The sequence below is a fragment of the Schistocerca cancellata genome, chromosome 2 (assembly GCF_023864275.1).
Source record: "Schistocerca cancellata isolate TAMUIC-IGC-003103 chromosome 2, iqSchCanc2.1, whole genome shotgun sequence".
Taxonomy (NCBI): Eukaryota; Metazoa; Arthropoda; class Insecta; order Orthoptera; family Acrididae; genus Schistocerca; species Schistocerca cancellata.
The window spans coordinates 394547084-394560900 of record NC_064627.1 but is presented as its reverse complement, the minus strand read 5'-3'; the positions used below and the strand labels follow the sequence as shown (position 1 = coordinate 394560900).

Genomic DNA, 13817 nt, shown 5'->3' with positions numbered 1-13817 from the left:
CAAGAAACTAGAGCAGGATAGCAAAGGGAACCAAAAACTGTTATATGGGTTACTGAAAAGTAAAAGATCTGATAGAGAAGACACAAGAGCAATTGAAACAGAAAATGGGGATATTATCAAGGACATGGATGAAATAAGAGAAGAGATGAAGAATTATTTTGAAATCTTACTGAATGGGTAAGGTGCACAAGAAAGTGACACCGAAGTCATTGAATTAGAGGAGGAGCAGGATCCAATCTCCTGGTCAGAAACAAAATTCCCTGAAACAGATGAAAAGTGGGAAGGCAGCTGGAGTAGATGAGCTGACAGTGGATATGATTAAAGCCGCAGGAATACATGGAATACAATGGTTATAACAGGTGCTAGGGGTGATATGGAAAGAAAAAAAAAGTGCTGGATGAATGGAGAAAAGGAATTACAATATCATTGTTCAAGAAGGTAGTAGAAAGAAATGCACCAACTACCGAGGAATCACACTGTTATCACTCTGCCTTAAGATAATGGAAAAGTCATAGAAAAAAGATTGCAGAAAACTCTAGAACACCAATTAGAGCAACAACAGCTTGGGCTCAGAAGTAATTGGGAACAATAGATCTCACTTTCTCCCTCCATCAGTTAATGAAGAAGTATTGGAAAAAAGGAAAAGACTTGATAGTAGTATTTGTGGATTTGGAAAAAGCATATGACAGTGTACCAAGGGATAAAATATGGGAATGCTTGAGTAAACATAATGTTCTTGATTCATTAATTAAAAAAGGGAAGATCAAAATGGTTTAAGACGACGAGAGGTGTTCAGCAAGGCAGTTTGCTCTCCCCTTTACTCTTCATTACACTTATAGGCACAATCATGAAAGAAATCAAGGAAGAAGAAAACGAAGATCTCAATGCTTTTGTTTTTGCTGATGACATTGCCATTCGGGGAGAGACAGAAATGGAGGTTCAGAGGAGACTAGATTACTGGAGCACAAAATTTAAAAAATTCGAGTTAACTGTGAGTAGGAACAAGACAGTGGCAATGAACATGAGCAGGATACCAACACCTTGTCACATCATACTGGAGGGGGAGAAGATTTAATATGTGAAAAGCTTCAATTAGCTTGGTAGCATCATTATCACGCAATGGAAGTTCCAAACTAGAAGTCTTAAACAGAATAACAAAAGGATCTAGCTTCTTCCACCAAGTATGAAATCTAATCTGTGACAAGGAAATCCATCAGAGCAAAACAGACCATGTATAAAACTTCTCTCCTGCCAATCACGATGTATAGTCTAGATGCCTGTGTCATAAATAAGAGGGAAGAGTGTCAAATCAAGCATGTGAAATGAAGTTCCTTAGGTCAGCTCTTCAAAATACTACGAGAGACAGTCAGGAATGATTATGTAAGGAGAGAAGTGCAGGCGACATTGGCTACAGAGGAGAGGATGAGTGCTTTGAGATCTCACGAGAAGAGGAGTAACACAGGATGCAGTGGAAAAGGAAAAGCTATACCAGGATAGAAACCAATGGAGGTATATCGTTCACCAAGTTCCAACCCGGCTCGCTGGAAGGAAATCCTGATGATGATGTTGAATGTGATGACTGGCTGAAAGAATGAGGATCAATGGGGGAGAATACACACAGCTTATGATATCTGAAGGAAAAGAAAAAGAGGTAAGCTATAGACAAAAAAGTGCATAATAAGCAGGTCCCAAATACTGCTGAAACAATGTCATGTTGCAAATATAAAACATATGCAAAGAAAAACTTACTGAGTAATGCTGTATTATATGCTGATAAATCAGAAATAATGTGTTGTATGCAGTCTTGGGTACGGGGGATTTATCTTGTCGGAGGCAGCATAACAAGTTTTAAGCTATCTGGGGTATAAAAATAAATAAATAAGAAGACTGGATATTTAGACCAAGACAGACTCTGTAAATGAGAACAGAACTCATTTCAAGCATGATTTGCAAATGAAGACGAGATTTGCAGGGCACAACATGAGGATAGATGGCAGCGTGTTGACCAACATACACTGTCCAGTCACATTAATGTGACCATCTGCCAAAATCCTGAATAACCACAATTCCCTGCGCAGACCACTGCGAGACATGCCGTAGGAGTATCAATGAGCTTCTGCAAAGTACTGATAGTGATATGGGGCAGGGTGGCTAATTGAACTTGGACGGGAGTAAAAAAAAAAATCTGAGAATTCTAGAAAAGGGGAGCAAGATGGCGCTATAAGAAGTTCCTGGTTCCTTATAATTAATAGAAATTTATTTTTATTTTTTGTGTGCGGGGGGGGGGGGGGGGGGGGGGGTGTCACCATTTCACAATAATGGCTTTTCTTTCCTCTTGGATGAGATAGTTTGACCAAAGTTCTCCCTCTATATTTTTGAACCCTTTTTCTCCCTTTTAAAGCTAGTTGAAACTAAGAACGGCTCACCAGACAGAAAGAAAAAATTAACTAATTCTTTGAGATTAGCAGTCTCCCAGAATATTGTACCAAACCTAGACAAAATCATTTCCTTGAAAAAGGAAAATGTTTGAAATGTTAACTGTCTTCTTTAACCATGTTGACTGTAAGGATTAAAGGTCTTTATAATCCTAACTGTATTTTTTAAAAAGTTTTCAAAGTTGGTCAATTAAAATTATTGCGTACAAAAGAGCAAACTAAGGATCTGATGTCTAAACTCTGAAAAGGGATACAAAAAGCTGTAGCACGGAGTACAACAAAAAATATTTACTTGTAACTACTAACGGTAATAATGACAATCTCTTACGTAAAATAATTTCTAAAATATAACATTTATGACAACACTAAGTCATTTAAGAAATTGATATATCTTTCAGAAGATGCCTGCTGTACATACGATGAGTGTGCATGCACAATACTAATAGAATCAACCTAAGGGTGAGAAAACTATGAAGTTGTTCTTCGATTCTTGTTTTGGATATTGTTTTCTAAAGCTTTGCGTAGCAATTCTGCCACACAAACACTAATTGTTACATAAACAGTAAATGGTTTGGTTGTTTTACCACTCATTGACCTCTTTTACAGAGCTGCGCTTCCTCTTATTTTTTTTATAGTGGATTTGACCGCAGGACAGTCCAGCACAGTTAGGGTGACCAGATACAATTGTTTAACAAGGAGGACAAAAAAAGAGGACACATCAAACGGGTCAACTGCAGATGAGGACACCACCCGTCAGCTTTGGACAAGTCACGTGACTGCCGGGAATTACCGGTAAAACCAGTAGTTAATTGTTACTGATGGTCAAGTGGTGGTTACCTGAGCAATATAAAAAAATTAAAAATACTGACTATGGTGACAGTGTGGCATCAATTGTTTTGTTATGTCAACAACACGGAATTGTTTACAAAGCGAAAAACTTAAGACCATTCACCTCCCTTCATTCGACGCACCACTACCAACATCTACAATTCAAGCAGCAGCTGACGACATGTAAACTGCACTATAACCTTCCCAATACAAATAAATTGAATGACTATGAAACAATGAAATAAAACCATGACAGTTAATCTGTCGAGTTATTTCTTACCTTTATTGGCCACTGAGACGTACGTTTCAGATCCACCTATCTTACATTCCACTTCAAATTCATTTCTCCCTTTCTTAAAGCTGGATATTTGCAGGAAAGGACATCAGAAAATGTACACTTTCATTTAGGCATAGCCAAATATTTTACTTAATTCAGTCGTTTAAAAATTAAACTCTCAAATCACACGTGCACTACAGAAAGCCAAGCCAATACAAAGTGAAGATACGAAACGAAAATTTTAAATAATCGATATTTGCATTTGCTTATATGTAGATCAACGATAACATCGACGATCCTGGTGCCACCTACTAACACCGCCTTCGTGCGTGTTTATCGTGAAGGCTGTGCCAATAGTTAAAGTATTTAAGAAAAGAGCAATAGAGTGGGATGAATTTAACTGTATTACGCTCAACTTTGTGAAAAAGCCGGACACTGTAAAAATCCGCCGGACGCCGGACAAAGAGCTAAAAATGGAGGACATGTCCGGATTAATCCAGAAGTCTGGTCACCCTAAGTGCAGAGCAGTGCTGTGTGGTCTCTGTCACTCTGCAGCTGTCTCTCCTACTCGTATGCCAAAACCAGTGACACACGGTCACATACGGGGCATTAAACTACACTGCCCTGCACCTGACGGGCACAGCCACACACGCCGGGTGCATTACTTGGATGAGCCTGTCTTAGAGTATGCTCTGTGACAGGATATTGTATGTTGCCAGTATATATCCTCTGCCTATGTCCATTCATCTTGACTGAGAAACTTGTTGGTAGTCATGCCAATGTAAAAGGCCGAACAGTGTTTACATAGTAGCTGATATATGATGTGAAGTTTCACATATGGCTCTCACTTTGATAGTATATGTTTTGCCAGATACAGGCCTGGTATAGGTGGGTAGAAGGGTGTACAGGGCAAGTCTTATAGTGGGGACAATCACAAGGGTAGGAGCCAAAGGATAAGGAGATTGGTGCAGAAAGAGTACAGGGTCTGATAAGGATACTGCAGAGATTGGGAGGTTGACAAAAAGCTATTCTAGGTATGGTGTGCAAAATGCTGGACAGGACTGACCTCATTTTAGAGCATGATTTTAGGATGTCATAGCCTTCCGAAGTAGCTGGTTAGTACATTCAAGACTAGGACAATACTGAGTGACAGGTGGTGTACTCCTAAGTTGTTTTATGGAGATATCAGCAGTACCATGATTGGATGTAATGGCCCACGAAATCTGCTTTTGAACTAGGCTGGTGAGGTAATTATGTCCAGCAAAGGCAGAGGTGAGAATGGAGGGTATTCCTGCATCTGATCAAATACATTTGCCTCAGATGTCCAGGCTGTACAGGAAGGGATCATCTGATGTGGAAAGAATGGCTGCTGTCAAAACATAAGTATTGTTGTTTGTTAGTAAGTAACCATTCCTCCCCTCACCCAGGGTTCTGGATGACTTTTCCAAACTCTACCCCTTTTCCTAAACCTCACTAGTCATTTTCCTTGACCCCTCTTCCTTTCCCTTCAATTCTACTGCCAGGAGAAGGCACTGGCTCCAAAAGCTTGCAAACTGTACTACCTTTCACATGTGTGTTCTCCTGCTGTCTCTTGGTGAGAAGATTTTTTATATACCTAATTACATTACACTGCTTGTAAGGGAAGATAGATGGATACTTATGTTGGTCCACTACGCCTTCTAGAATGACCCACAGAATGTTACAAAAACATTCCCTGGACCATAATGCTCCCTCCTCCAGCCTGGATTTTTCCGATTGTTGGACGGTGTTTTCTTTCAGACACTACACGTTTTACATGCCAACAGCTTTCAGTCCAATGGACTGAGTTCATGTGTAAAGGCCATCTGTTGCCATTCAGTGGACACCCAGGTTCAATATTAGCATGCAAATTCTAGCCTTTGTCACTGAAGAAGAGCAGTTAGCATGGATGCTCCCAAAGTAACATTCTCTGAACTGTCATTGAGGAGATGCTGTTGGCAGCCCCTTGGTTCAACTGGGCAGTCATGCCCTCAGTGCTGGTTTTGGATAGCACCAGTTTGTCATGCATGGTATACTTTAATCACAGTGGCACACAAACAGTTCACAAACTTAAGCCATTTCAAAAATGCTTCCACCCTTGGCCCGAAAGCCTCTGATCAAGCACTTTTGGATGTAAGGTAAATTGCTCAGTTTCTGCATAATGATACTAACTGCACTGTTTTCCACATTCTGCTGACACACTTCACATACTCTCCACTGCTAGTACTGCCACCTGTGATCTGTGAGTGGTTATTGCATGCAGACATCGAGTATAGGCAGTGGTCGCACTAATGTGACTGGACTGTGTAATATAAAAAACATGCTTCAGGGAACATTGGGTGAAAGAAGTTGAGGAGGATTGGAAAGCAATTGGAATAAGGGAGAAAAATCCATGTACAGGTGTAAGAGAGAGATCCAATTACTCAATAATGGTGGAAGGTCATAGGTGAACTGACATTAGGATAAAAATCATCCAAGCAAAGAGAAATGGAGAATTTCTTCCAGGTTTGTCCCACAGTCTCCGTAAATTTCAGGAAGGACATAACTCCAGCAGGCAGTATTTTAGATTATTTCATTTGTACTAATAGTTATGGGTGCTGCCCATTCTGAAGCGCATCTATAGTAACAGGTGTGGACACACCATCGTTGCTTCATGAACAAATCATGTACAATCTGTGCACAACACGGTCGTCAACAGTTCTCATCTTGTAATGTTTACTACAAATCACACTACATGTAGTTGTTGTGGTCTTCAGTCCTGAGACTGGTTTGATGAAGCTCTCCATGCTACTCTATCCTGTGCAAGCTGCTTCATCTCCCAGTACTTACTGCAACCTACATCCTTCTGAATCTGCTTAGTGTATTCATCTCTTGGTCTCCCTCTACGATTTTTACCCTCCACGCTGCCCTCCATTGCTAAATTTGTGACTCCTTGATGCCTCAGAACATGTCCTACCAACCGGTCCCTTCTTCTTGTTAAGTTGTGCAACAAACTCCTCTTCTCCCCAATTCTATTCAATACCTCCTCATTAGTTATGTGATCTACCCATCTAATCTTCAGCACACTACATATACTTGTTCATGTAACTAACACATGTGCATGAACATGTGTATATATACATCAAAAGATGAGGATTGTTGACGACTGTGTTGCGCACAGATATGAATGGCACTTGATTTGTTGATGAAATGTGGACAATGTATCCACATCAGTTACTACAGATGCACTTGAGACTGGGCAGTTCCCAAACCTATTAGTGCAAATAAAAGAATCTAAAATACAGGCTGCTGGAATAATGTCCTTATTAAAATTTATTGAGGCTGTAATGTTTACTACAGATCACACTATATACATGTTCATGCACATGTCAGTTACATGAACAGATACATAATGTGATTTATACTAAACATTACAAGATGAGGACTGTTGATGACATTGTTGTGAACAAGTATGCATGGCATGTGACTCCCACTTAAAAATACAATAAAAGACTTATTATTTTTTTAATGAGAGCACTTGGGACACTGATCAACTTTTCCCAGAAGTGTCTGATATTATAGCAAGTGAATTAGCAAACATCCTGGACAAGGGGTCAGTTTAAGACTATGAAACAAAGGCCACATTTTGAACTAGTAAATGTAAACTCTGTCCACAGGTCCAGGGGGACCTATTATTACCAACCAATCACTGTGTCATTCTCTGCCATGGATTCATTGGATGCCATATGAATGGGCATGCAGTCAGCGCACCGTTCTCTAGGCCGTTTTAAGTTTTTGTGACCTGAAGTGCTACTACTCTGTCAACTAGATCCTCAGTTGGCATCTTGAGGCTTAGTGCACTTTTCAATACTGGGAACTGAATGCTGGTCCTCTGTACTGCAGTCAGCCAGACAGATCACTCAGCCACAGAGGTAGACAAGGTCACATTTTGCACTGGGACCAATCTAAAATAAGAGAACACAGGGCTTTTCTATGCAAACCCTCAACTTCAACAGGACTGGATAAGGAAGATGATAAATCTCATTCGTGAGTCAAAAGGGGACGATCTTGGATGATCAGAATGATACAGGTATGACTGAATGAAGTTACATATGTTTAGGACAAATTGAAGTAACAGTAAATGCTCCTCGAGTTATTCATGAAGTCAGAGGCCGAAGATTTACCGTAGCATGTATTGTTAACTGTTAACCTTTTCCCAGCATCTTCACTTTTTGAATAGTTCACAGGAACACAACCACATAGAGTTTTTCAAATTAGAAACATTTCTATAATAAAACTCCTCACAGGCACTAAATACAATGCAAAATACTAGTGTTTCAGAATCTAACCCGCAGCTGGGGCAGCTGTGTCAGTACAGACAATGTAGAAGAGTATGCTGGAACAGAAAATACACATGATCGCCATCAATACCCACTGCCAACAAGAGATAACTAATATGAAAATGCTTTACATAGTTATAGTAAGAGAGGAAATATGTTTCCTTAGGAGGAGAGTAGAATCCCATGCAGAATTCACTCCAAACTTATTTGTAAGGTCACATGCTAGCTTAATGTCAACAGTATCATGGTACACAGTCTCATTAAACAGGTAGTAGTGAAGAGCAAAACCTTTGCACTTCTGCTTTCTGTGGGATGGCCAGTTTCAAAACAATGTTCAGTAATTGCAGATTTGTCTGGCTGTTCTAATCATGTGTGACATATGCAACGCAACAGGTTTGAATGACCTGATGGTTTCAACTATGTATGCCAAGTCACAACTGCAAGAAATCTGGTAAAAACTTGCCTTACACAGACCTGAATCATCTTTCACGTACTCCAAAGCTCTGATTTTGGAGTGAGAGCCAAAGCAAATATAGTGAGAAGCACATATTCCTATCTCATACTCAATAGTTATATTTTTGGTCATGCTGTCAAGATTAAAATGCAAACTTTTTCTACTTGCAAAATAATAAAATTCATGTACAAATTACTGTGAAATACCATTTCTACATTTTTCAATTAATACTTTTAAACACTTAAAAAGGACTTGTTTACACAGAAGCCGAAGCATACAAAAATTTCCCGACTGATTTCGCTAAACACTTAAAAAACAAATAACCACTGCAAAATAATACATTCTAAAACGTTTTACTCCCTCCTCTGAAATAACAGGGGATTAGGATTTAACATAATACCAAAATGAGTTTGTAATGGACTGAACACAAGTTCAGATCAAGGAAGGATGGTAAAGAAAATCAGCTGTGTCCTTTGTACAGTAACAATCCCAGCATTTACCTTGAGAAACTTTGAGAAACCTTGGAAAAACCAAGTGTTATTGGTCAGAAAGAAAATCGAATCCAGGTTGGGCCAAGGGCAAGTTCCGTGTCTTAACCACAGCAATAACTTCCTCTTTTCTTTGAGTGAGGAAATTTGTATCATTAAGTTCGGAGCCACAATCTTCTTTGCTTGGTTACCAGCCATTCCATATCCCCTTAATTTTTCTAGTAATATTAATATTAGTAGTTGAATTTAGTTTAAGAATACCTATGCTATCACAACACTACAAACAAAAGAAACATTTTAAAACTGACCACTAATGGATTAAGAATTTCAGTAGGGCTTTCCTTTTTAGCTGGAGAGCTAAATGCATCTGGTGTCATCAAATTTAACTGCTGTGGTGGTTGCTGCACTTGTTGTTGCTCTCGTTCCTCTTCCTCCTCCTCCTCTTCCTCCTCCTCCTCTTCCTCATCATCATCATCATCTTCATCATCATTACGTTTCTCTTCTTCTTGTTTGTGCTTTAACTGTTGTTCTTGTTGTGTATGCTGTTGATTGGCTGGACTGGTTGGCTGCTGAGAGTCAGCAATCTCATCTTTTGCAATATTAATTAGTTGTGAATCTAAATCTGTGCCATTCATGGTTATTACATTCAGTGAGACATCCGAGAAACTGTCCTGAAACACTACCAATATAGAGCCATAAATCTTAACAGTCCACCACACACCACTTCTAAGATACATTAAAACAAATTATAATTAGGAACACAGAACTTCACATACACAATGAGTCTGTCCCCAAGAGAAAATATAAAACAGCAAGAATAATACTTACATAAAAAGGACAAACTTTAAATGTCTATCTGGGGAAAGCAGTAAAAATTAATGCATCTACAAAACTATGTACAATGTTATTCAAAACTGTAGAGCTCTCAATGTGCTATGCACATGTTCTATGTCCTACTTCAAAACAGAAGTTAATTTCATGTCACACATGAATCAGTTGCTCACCAGACAAGGATATTGCAGTAATTATTGAAAGCCACAGATTTTAAGAATAAAGCCCATATTATACTGTTAGAGATCTCTGACATCTTCCATACAATCTGGAACATGGTCCTAGCTTTTATTGAACATATATCAAAATGCCCCTCTAAACAGTCATGATTTTATGAAACATCCTTTATAAAAGCTCAAATGGATCAAATGGCTCTGAGCACTATGGGACTTAACATCTTAGGTCATCAGTCCCATAGAACTTAGAATTACTTAAACCTAACTAACCTAAGGACATCACACACATCCATGCCCGAGGCAGGATTCGAACCTGCGACCGTAACAGTCCCACGGTTCCAGACTGCAGCGCCTAGAACCGCAGGGCCACCGCGGTCGGCCATCCTTTATAAAAGATTTTTTTACAATATATCACATGTATACTGAGCAAATATGTGAACAATAGCCTTTCAGCACTTCACCTATTCTCAGAAGAGACTCCTTGTCAATTTGTTTGTGGTCTAAGTAGAAGGTACTTAAGTTTACTAAATGTATCAGTTTTATGTGGGAACATCATGACATTGGGTAAAAACGATCATTTTCCATCTCTCTCTTGTTTGCTACACATCTAGTTCTCAGGTAATGAAGCGCATCTGCAGCTTAGAATGTTACTAGAAATCAGTTATTTGGTATTTTCCATCTCCACCACCACCACCACCACCACCACCACCACCACCACCACCACCACCCCACCCACCCACCACTTGTTGTCAGTGATCTACTGTAACCATTACTAAGAAACTACGTTTTTGCGCCATATCACTGGCAGATCCTTCTCTTTACCACAAACTGAATTTACATGATTAATTACATCTCATGGCATAACTGCTCCCATTTAAATTAAAAATGACTGATTAATATAACTGGATAGATAAAAAAATCTGCTCAACAAGTGGTAGCATGAGGAAACCAATACCAAAGTTATAGAAATGTGCAAGCTTTTGGAGCCAGTGGCTCCTTCTTCTGGCAGAAGGACTGAAAAGAAGGGAAAACAGATGAAGGAAAAGAACTGGTAAGGTTTAGGAAATGGGGAGAGTTACAGAAATGCCACCCAGTATCTCGAGTCAGGGGAGACATGCAAACAGGATGACTAGCATAGATTCTAGAAGAAGGAGCCACTGGTTATGAAAGCTTGCACAGTTCTATAACTTGTAAATGCGTTTCCTCCTGTCGCTACTTGGAGAGTAGATTTTTTATCTATCTAATTATGTAATATTTACAACTATTGTTGATGATTAATTATTCTGATATCTTACCATGAGAATCCTTTGAAACTGTGTTAACGTGGTCATCAACAGCCACACTGGAGGGTGCTTGCAACATAATATGACATTCTTGCAATGACTTTGGTTGAACAAGAAACATCTTCACAACCACAGCTGGTATACTGGGCAGCTGGTCATCATCCAAATCCTCTAAAAACAAAAGAAAACTATCTGCATCAGTTTTGAAGTAGTCTACAAGCAAGTTTACCATAATCTCTCAGTCACAAACAATTTTAATGTTCTCTGGATCAGTCCACAACAAATGGCCACTTGGCTTCACTTACAATGTGAACATTTTAAAGCACCTGTCATGAACAATGTTATTACTTCTGAAATAATTATTTCTTCAGAGAGAAACTATTTATTATAATATATTTGGGAACAACTTACAGAAAATTAAGTATTCTTTAAGGCACGCGTACACTGAGTGCCACAGTAACAGACATTGTTATGTAGCAAAAAATGCTATTGTGAGCTGGCTTTTGGACTAAACATAAATAAATGAACTAAATGAATGCGGGGCAGAGGCATGTACGCGTATGTGCTCGGTTTGATTACAAAAAATGAGAGCGAATGGGGATCCAAGGATCCTGTACCAGTCTTTAGTGAAACATCTCTGTTTCGTGTGTGTGTGTGTGTGTGTGTGTGTGTGTGTGTGTGTGTGTGTACGGGGAGGGCAAGTGCTGTGCCAGCCATCTGTAGTTGCTCGACACCATCAATGTAAGGTTCAGTTGTCCGTGGCTCACATCGACACCTGTTGCATGGGTTCTGAGGCCATCCTCAGTTCATACAGGCAGCTGGCAGAGGTGGTGAAGACTCCTGGTATCACATGCAGTGTGCACACAGCTTGCGATTTGCAGCATTGTTCCCAGGGGTCCTTTGGTTTGGAGCCAAGTGAGGGTCTCAGTTAAAGGATTTGTCGACTGTGACAGTCTTGGCTGCGGATTTCTAGACCTGCATTATCGTTGGGGATTTGTATGTCTCCCCTCGCTAAGTCAGGGGTGCACTACACAAAGGAACCAACTACTTGGGTAGCAGAGTACTTGTAAAGTGCACATGAGGGTCTTTTGGCCTAGGCAGTAGTTTGAGGTGCTCTGGTGTACACTTGCTGATCAATGCACAGCAAGGGAAGTCAAATGCCATTCAGAACACAGACCATTTGACAATTTTTATTAGTAAATTGTCGAAATATTCATAAGACAGTTCCCGAATTTACTTCCATCCACAAAAGTTGTCGCACTCATATTATTCTTGGAGTCGAGAGCTGGTTGAAACCCATGGAAGTAAACTCTGAGATATTTAGTGAGTCATAGAACATATATTAGGAAGACAGATTAGAGGCCATAGGATGGGGAGTATTCACTGGAGTTTAAAAATAATTAGTCTCCATTGAGGTCAAAGCTGAGTGTGACACTGAAGTTATCTGGTCACGTATGACAGATGTAGATGAAACAAAGTTAATTGTTGGATGTTATTACTAGCCACCAGATTCCGCTGTGACAGTTCTAGAGTCATTCAAATGAAGTCTCCGATCAGAAGGCACGTAAATATCCAGATCGTACAATACTAGTTGGAAGTGACTTGAACTAACTGAGTACAGACTGAGATGTCTATAGATTCATTGCAGGGAGCAGAGACACAAACAGTCACATGAAAAACTTTTGAAAATCTTTTCTAAAAACTGTCTTGAGCAGCTAGCACAGCAGCCCACACGCAATGGAAATATCTTAGATCTGGTAGCTACAAATAGGCCGGACCTTATCGACAATGGCAGTATAAAAACGGAAACTAGCGATCACGATGTCATACCAACTATGATTACGGAAGTTAATAAATCAATCAAAAATGCCAGTAGAGTGTTTCTGTGATATAAGGCAGATAAACAGTTATTAACATCTTACTTAGACAGTGAACTGGCATTACTTGGTACCAGTAAGAATGATGTAGAGGATTTATGGGCAAAGTTTATGTAGATTGTAATTCGTGGTCGGCAGAATTATGTGAATGGAAAATACCCACCATGGTTTAGTAATGAAATTCTGAAGATGCTGAGGAAGCAGAGGCTGTTGCATTATCAGTTCAAAAGGGAACACACAGATGGTGACAAGCGAAGGTTAGTAGAGATTTGTGCATCCCTGAGAAGATATACGGGTGACGCATAGAACTACTACCACCGTCACATTAGCAAATGGTCTGGCAGAGAACCCGAGAAAATTCTGGTCCTATGTAAAATCCCTAAGTGGGCCTAAGGCTTCCATTCAGCCCCTTGTTGACCAGTCTGGTGTGGCTGTTGAAGACAGCCAAGTGATAGCCTGAGTTTTAAATTTCGAGTTCAAGAAATCATTCAAACAGGAAAATCATACAAACATACCATCATTTGACCATTGGACAGATTACCATATGGACAACATAGTAATAAGCATCCGTGGAATAGAGAAACAACTGAAAGATTTGAAAGCCAGTAAATCACCACGTCTGACTGGAATCTCAATTCAGTTTTACAAACAGTACTCCACAGCATTGGCCCCATACCTAACCTCCATTTATCACGAATCTCTCACCCAGAGGCAACTGACTGGGAAAATGAGCAGGTGACTCTAGTATATAAGAAGGGTAAAGGAACAGACCTGTAAAATTACAGACCAATATCCCTAACACTGGTTTGCTGCAAAATCCATGACCACGTT

At 39.7% G+C, this 13817-nt stretch overlaps 1 protein-coding gene across 2 annotated transcripts in view; it reads right to left on the bottom strand.

The window, feature by feature from the left end:
- The window catches only part of LOC126161813 (enhancer of mRNA-decapping protein 4), a 143331-nt gene that overhangs the window by 28609 nt on the left and 100905 nt on the right, over positions 1–13817 (bottom strand). For both annotated transcript variants that reach the window (XM_049917914.1, XM_049917913.1), the window contains exons 9-10: positions 11122–11280; positions 9128–9498 (exon numbers count right to left, since the gene is read on the bottom strand). In XM_049917914.1, the coding sequence (XP_049773871.1) occupies positions 9128–9498; positions 11122–11280 (530 nt within the window). The remainder of the gene's footprint in view (positions 1–9127; positions 9499–11121; positions 11281–13817) is intronic.